Genomic DNA, 6,627 nt, shown 5'->3' on the forward strand with positions numbered 1-6,627 from the left:
GTCCAGTTCGAACATAAATTGCCATCCAAAGATGTGCTTCAAATGTCCGCGGACGCATTTTAAATGTCTGAAATACCATAAAACCGTACCAGATTTGTGAAAGGTTTGTGACCTGACTCATGCCACGTAGGCCTCACACTACCCGGGACTATCCAAAAGTGTCTCTGCAGCATCTGCTCCAAAGTTCATTCGCTCTCGATGCCGCATTCATGCCAGTTCAACTGATCGTGACCTGTCACTGTCATATGCTGACCGAACGGTGAGGCACTCAACCGGCGCCGTAGTCAAAAACTCACTTCAGCCCGCCGCTCGCTCTCTGTGCCTCATTAATGTCGGATCAAGAGACGTGACCGGACAATCCGACAGGAAGACTTCCTACCGCATTGAAACCGCCGTTGACCGTTCGTCTGCCTACCCGGCATTCAATCGGCGAGGCGCCAGAGAAACTAATTTCAGCGCCCACATTCAAATTGGCGCTCGGCCTGCCAGACGCCCAGTATGTAAAGATGATCGTCCACAGCACAAACCACACCACCTCTGAGCTCCATCTCCCATAGTCTGTCGTCGACGCACCACTGCTTTCCTTCCTCCTCCTTCCACGATAGTTGATTCAAATCGCTCGGATCTGCCGCAGGTGCCGGAAGAGGTTCTCCACGCGGCGCCGTCACGAGATCGTGGACCTTGTGCATGACTCGCAAGCCCAGCGCATGCAACACATAGAGGCGGGACCGCCTCCAAGCTCGCCGGAGGAGAGCTCGGATGACGAGGACCGGACGATGGAGGAGGCGTCCGAGTAGGAGCAGGCACCCACGCTGGTCGTCGGGTTCACCATGGGGCAAGCACACTTAGACAATGCCACGGCGGATGTGGAGCAGGAGGAGTACGCGACGGCGCCGGTCTTCGTGTTTTGGATGTTGCAGGAGGAGCAGTGATACAACCTGCAACTCCTCGAGCAGCACCGGCTCGAAGGGCCAGATCATCGGCGAGTATGCGAACGAGGGGGCCCATCTTGGCTACGGTCGTGGAGAATCCGGGCATACTGAATGAGCAACGAGCGTTGTACAAATCCGAGAAAAGTTCCCGCGCCATCCGCCGCAAGAGATGGCGGCTCTGCGACAACGAGGCGGAGCGCAACCGTCTGTTCGTCAGATCTCACATATACACACATACACTATGCTCACATATACGCATCCCTTATGAATGCACGGACGCACACCCTATCCCTATGAGCACCTCCGAGATACTGAGTTGACACAACATTTGAGATTGATAAAGTCACCAAACATGCCCCATAGTCAACGGGGATGTCTCGTTGTACTAGTACTAAACAAGCATCGCTAAAACAACTAAGATAATTTCAAAAAAATGCGAGCACCAGTGCCAACTATGAGACTTGATCGCTAAAACAACTAAAACAAAACAAATTATTTTTTCCTAACAAGATACATCAATTGTGAAATCTTTCGATACTCGACAAATAAAACACATGTACAATAGTGTGTTAATTTTAAAGTACTTCCTCTGCAAAGAAATATAAGATCGTTAGATCACTATATGGAGCAATCCGAGCACTTGAATTTTTTTACCCTCTAGTCTATATCCATTGCACGTTCCATGCTTGGATGCCAGCGGATATCTTAAAATATCTCTAGCCAATTTGAAAAGTATCTTGTTTTTTATCTGTGGGGTGGTTTTTTTAGGTGGGGGTTGAAAAATATCTTATTGACCGCGTAAAAGAAAAGAAAATTATTTTGTTGACCAAAATTCTGAACACATGAGTACCCAGCTACCATATCCTCTCCCCGATCGACCAATCGACATCGTCCGGTCTCCGATGGCCGACGATGGTGCCTGAACAAGTGCACGGTCCAGATCACCTCGCCTCTCCATGTTGAGAGCCCCGAGATCTCATCGCGACAGGGATAGCCGCGGGCCCCGCACCGCGGTCCAATCTGCTATCCGTGCCCACCTAGGTCCACGTAGAGTAAATTGCACAGAAGTACCACAATTGGGGCATTGGAAGCAGATTGGTACCAAGATTGGTAATTTTTACGTGTCAGTACCAAGATTGGGGCTAGCCGTTGCAAAAAAGACTAAAAGCTCGTTTTGTACGTATTGACACTAAAGCTGACCGATTGGGCCCGCCCGTCAGGCGCCACGCTGGCCAGTGCGCGCGTCGCCTGCGCTAGCTGCGCGCTGACTCGGACGAGGCCGGCTCGGCCCGTTTATGTGCGACCGAGCCAGACCCCGACCCCGACCGCGCTCGCCTTCTTCTTTCTTTCTTCCTGCTCTCTGCCTCGCCGTCGCCTGCGCCCGCCACCGCCGGCCGCCACAGCACGCCGCCGCAGCCATGGTTCTGGAGGACGAGAGCAGCGACGACAACTCAAGCCTCCCGTACATGCACTCCGAAACCTCCACCGATGGGCTGAACCAGGTAAGTTACTCCATTGGAGCTAGGGTTAGGGTTAGGTTTAGGAAATTTGGGGATTTTTGTGTGTAGGTGGTCTTTGTTGTTAGGATTTCGTTTGATTTGATTTGTCCTCGTCCTCTGCACATGATGGTAACTTGGATTTTGCTTGGGCAGGTGCCTTTCTCTCTTGAGGACCCGGATTACAAGGGTCTTGAGCTAGATCTGATAGTGTTGTGCGAGAAGCATGGGAAGCCATCAGAGAGGCTTGTTGCGTTTGAAGGAACAATGACTGGGAGAAGGTTCTTAGCATGTGCAGAGCCGGTAATTTTCTTGCCTTGGTGATTAAGCACTGGATGTGTTCATTGAAAGTGGCAGAGTCTTGTTTGCCACCTGTGATTCAGTTATGTGCATGCTAAATTTGTTAGGAATGATCATTATTAAGTTCAGTGGAATGCATTTCTGCTAAAATATATGCTCCTGTTGTGTGCACATGCTATTTATTTACACTTCTTTCCAAATGCAGTGTTGCTCAATATTAAGTTCAGTGGAGCCAGTTAGTAACAATTGCTTACTGCTGACAGTAGGTAGTCTCATTAGCTAGTTTGTTGCTGCAGGCTAGTGTAGTGTATTTAGGTGGGCAAAGTAGTTCACATTGTGTTGCTTATTACTGTTAGGATTTCATTATATTAATGGTCAATTCTTAGCAACTGTTGTTGCTTAGCACATGGCTGCTTAGCAACTTCTAAGTTGAATGGAGTGTTACTCTGGTGCCTGGTAAATATATGAGTTGATCATCCATTGTAGGATTACATTAATTTATTTTACAATGTGGTCCTGTTGCTTAGCAAATGGCTGTGCAAATCCAGTTAATGTCAGTGCCAACATTAGGTACTGCCATGAACTAACTGTTGCTTAGTACTCTTAGTAGTTGTATTGTACTAAATTTTGCCCTTCTAATTTTTCCAGGAAGGTCAGAATTGTGGGTTTGTTCAGTGGGTTGATGAGCAGTGGCCCCCAACAATGGAGAATGCATTGCTGAAGCTTTGGTCAATGGTTGAAGAGAGCAAGTCTGCTAGGGTGAATGATAATCTTCAAAGTGCTCTAACTATTCATCAGTTGACAGAAGAAAAGAACAAGCTGGATGCAGACTATGACAAGTTAGTGAAAGATGTGCATCAACTTGTGGACTTTCAGCAGGATAGGGTTGTGGATTTCAGTTATCTGCAGTCTGCTGTCACATATCAGCACCAATGCAGAGCTGAATTGGTGGCTGGTATGAATGCAGAAATGGCAAAGAAAGATGCAGCTGCACAGAAGCTTCAACAAAAGTATGAACTCCTGTGCAACCTGACAAGTGCTCAAGCAACTGTCATCCAAAACTTGAAGTTGAAGAATATGAAAGAGAAGGAATTGTTGAGTGAGGGTAGGATGAATTTGGAGTTGAAGAATGCAGAGTTCACAAAGTTTGAGGAGAAGCTCACCCAAGAGAAGCTAGAGTTGAAGCTCCAGGTTGCTGATCTGCTGAAGCTCAAGGAAAACCATAATGAAGAGAAGCAGATGCAAGAGTTTAAGATTACTGAGCTCATCAAGGCAGAGGAGAAGCTGAAGGAGAAGATCAAGGGGATCCAGGCCATCTTGCAGAACTGAACAAGATGACTTGAGATTAGTGGGCATTGCAGACCTTTTGGGAATGATGGTTGTGCAATGACCTAGTAACTTAGAATTATGGTTGTGTAATGTATGGTTCTAGTACTAATTGTGAACTCTGGTTGTAACTCTAGTAGTTATGCTATTCATCCTTTTGTGAGAAAAGGATGGATTGCGCATTTGAACTCCACTATGTAATGTGATCAATGTGAACAATGGATGTGTATTCTATAATGTGTTGAACTCCAGTGTTACTTAAGTTATAGTGATGCTTAAATGCTTAAATGCATTTGCAAAAGTAATGCTTATGTTAGAGTGATGCTTATGTTATATTGATGGTTTAAATGCATTTGCAAAAGGAATAGTTACATATGTTATGTTACAGTGATGCTTTAGGTGGTTCCGTTGACCCCGAGCCACCCTAGACCCTAGTTGAATGCTTTAGGTGGTTCCGTCGACCCCGAGCCACCAAAACCCTAGTTGATGCCTTTAGGTGGTTCCGTCGACCCCGAGCCACCCTAGACCCTAGTTGATGCCTTTAGGTGTTTCCGTCGTCCCCGAGCCACCCTAGACCCTAGTTGATGCCTTTAGGTGTTTTCGTCGACCCCGAGTCACCAAAACCCTAATTGATAGGTTTAGGTGTTTTCGTTGACCCCGAGCCACCCTAGAGCCTAGATGATAGGTTTAGGTGTTTTCGTTGACCCCGAGCCACCCTAGAGCCTAGATGATAGGTTTAGGTGTTTTCGTCGACCCCGAGCCACCAAAACCCTAGTTGATGCCTTTAGGTGGTTCCGTCGACCCCGAGCCACCAAAACCCTAGTTGATGCCTTTAGGTGGTTCCGTCGACCCCGAGCCACCAAAACCCTAGTTGATGCCTTTAGGTGGTTCCGTCGACCCCGAGCCACCAAAACCCTAGTTGATGCCTTTAGGTGGTTCCGTCGACCCCGAGCCACCATAGACCCTAAATGATGCCTTTAGGTGGTTCCGTCGACCCCGAGCCACCCTAGACCCTAAATGATGCCTTTAGGTGGTTCCGTCGACCCCGAGCCACCAAAACCCTAATTGATAGGTTTAGGTGGTTCCGTCGACCCCGAGCCACCAAAACCCTAATTGAATGCTTTAGGTGGTTCCGTCGACCCCGAGCCACCAAAACCCTAGTTGATGCCTTTAGGTGGTTCCGTCGACCCCGAGCCACCCTAGACCCTAGTTGATGCCTTTAGGTGTTTTCGTCGTCCCCGAGCCACCCTAGACCCTAGTTGATGCCTTTAGGTGTTTTCGTCGACCCCGAGCCACCAAAACCCTAATTGATAGGTTTAGGTGTTTTCGTTGACCCCGAGCCACCCTAGAGCCTAGATGATAGGTTTAGGTGTTTTCGTTGACCCCGAGCCACCCTAGAGCCTAGATGATAGGTTTAGGTGTTTTCGTCGACCCCGAGCCACCAAAACCCTAGTTGATGCCTTTAGGTGGTTCCGTCGACCCCGAGCCACCAAAACTCTAGTTGATGCCTTTAGGTGGTTCCGTCGACCCCGAGCCACCAAAACCCTAGTTGATGCCTTTAGGTGGTTCCATCGACCCCGAGCCACCCTAGACCCTAAATGATGCCTTTAGGTGGTTCCGTCGACCCCGAGCCACCAAAACCCTAATTGATAGGTTTAGGTGGTTCCGTCGACCCCGAGCCACCAAAACCCTAGTTGATGCCTTTAGGTGGTTCCGTCGACCCCGAGCCACCCTAGACCCTAAATGATGCCTTTAGGTGGTTCCGTCGACCCCGAGCCACCCTAGACCCTAAATGATGCCTTTAGGTGGTTCCGTCGACCCCGAGCCACCCTAGACCCTAAATGATGCCTTTAGGTGGTTCCGTCGACCCCGAGCCACCCTAGACCCTAAATGATGCCTTTAGGTGGTTCCGTCGACCCCGAGCCACCGAAAACCCAAAGTGCTTCTTTTTTAGCCCAGACCTTAACAACATATCCAACAATGTATACAACAATATATCCAGCAATATATCCAGCAACAGAGTTACTCTATCCAATAGTATGCACCATTGTCATGAACATATCAATCATAAAAAGATATAAAAAGAACCATCCACATGAACATAGTCCATTCCAGGCATTGATTAACTAATAAATAGCAAGATCACATCCATCCACATGAACAAAAGCCAGCTCCAGAAATGGCATTAAATAATAAATAAATCCATCCATCCACATGAACAAAAGCCATATATGGCATTGATTCTTAAAGTACACCAGCAAAGTACAATAAGAGCACCAACAAAGTACACTGAGAGCACCAGCAAGATCACATTGTACCATAGGATGCAAGAACACACATGAAGTATCTAGTTTTGAACATTACATGGCACATGTGCCATTTAGTGGTTACCACTTGCATAGAAGTAGGCTCTCCATCCTCTGTTTCTACCACCAGAAGGTCGAGTAGCAGTAGATGTAGAGGGAGCAGTAGATGTGGAGGGACCAGATTGCCTTGGGGCAGAGAATGTACCTCTCCCTCTCCCAGCACCTGGTGCAGCACCTCTACCAACACCTCTACCAGCACCACTCCCA

At 48.0% G+C, this 6,627-nt stretch overlaps 1 protein-coding gene across 1 annotated transcript; it reads left to right on the top strand.

Annotated features, from left to right (window-relative positions):
• Positions 1-2,350: 2,350 nt before the first annotated feature.
• LOC123055730 (uncharacterized) lies at positions 2,351-4,057 on the top strand. Its single transcript, XM_044479620.1, has 3 exons — positions 2,351-2,434; positions 2,501-2,731; positions 3,377-4,057. The coding sequence occupies exons 1-3, from the start codon at positions 2,351-2,353 to the stop codon at positions 4,055-4,057; spliced, it is 996 nt and encodes a 331-aa protein (XP_044335555.1).
• The last annotated feature ends 2,570 nt before the right edge of the window (positions 4,058-6,627 follow it).

Source organism: Triticum aestivum, chromosome 2D, assembly GCF_018294505.1.
Source record: "Triticum aestivum cultivar Chinese Spring chromosome 2D, IWGSC CS RefSeq v2.1, whole genome shotgun sequence".
Taxonomy (NCBI): Eukaryota; Viridiplantae; Streptophyta; class Magnoliopsida; order Poales; family Poaceae; genus Triticum; species Triticum aestivum.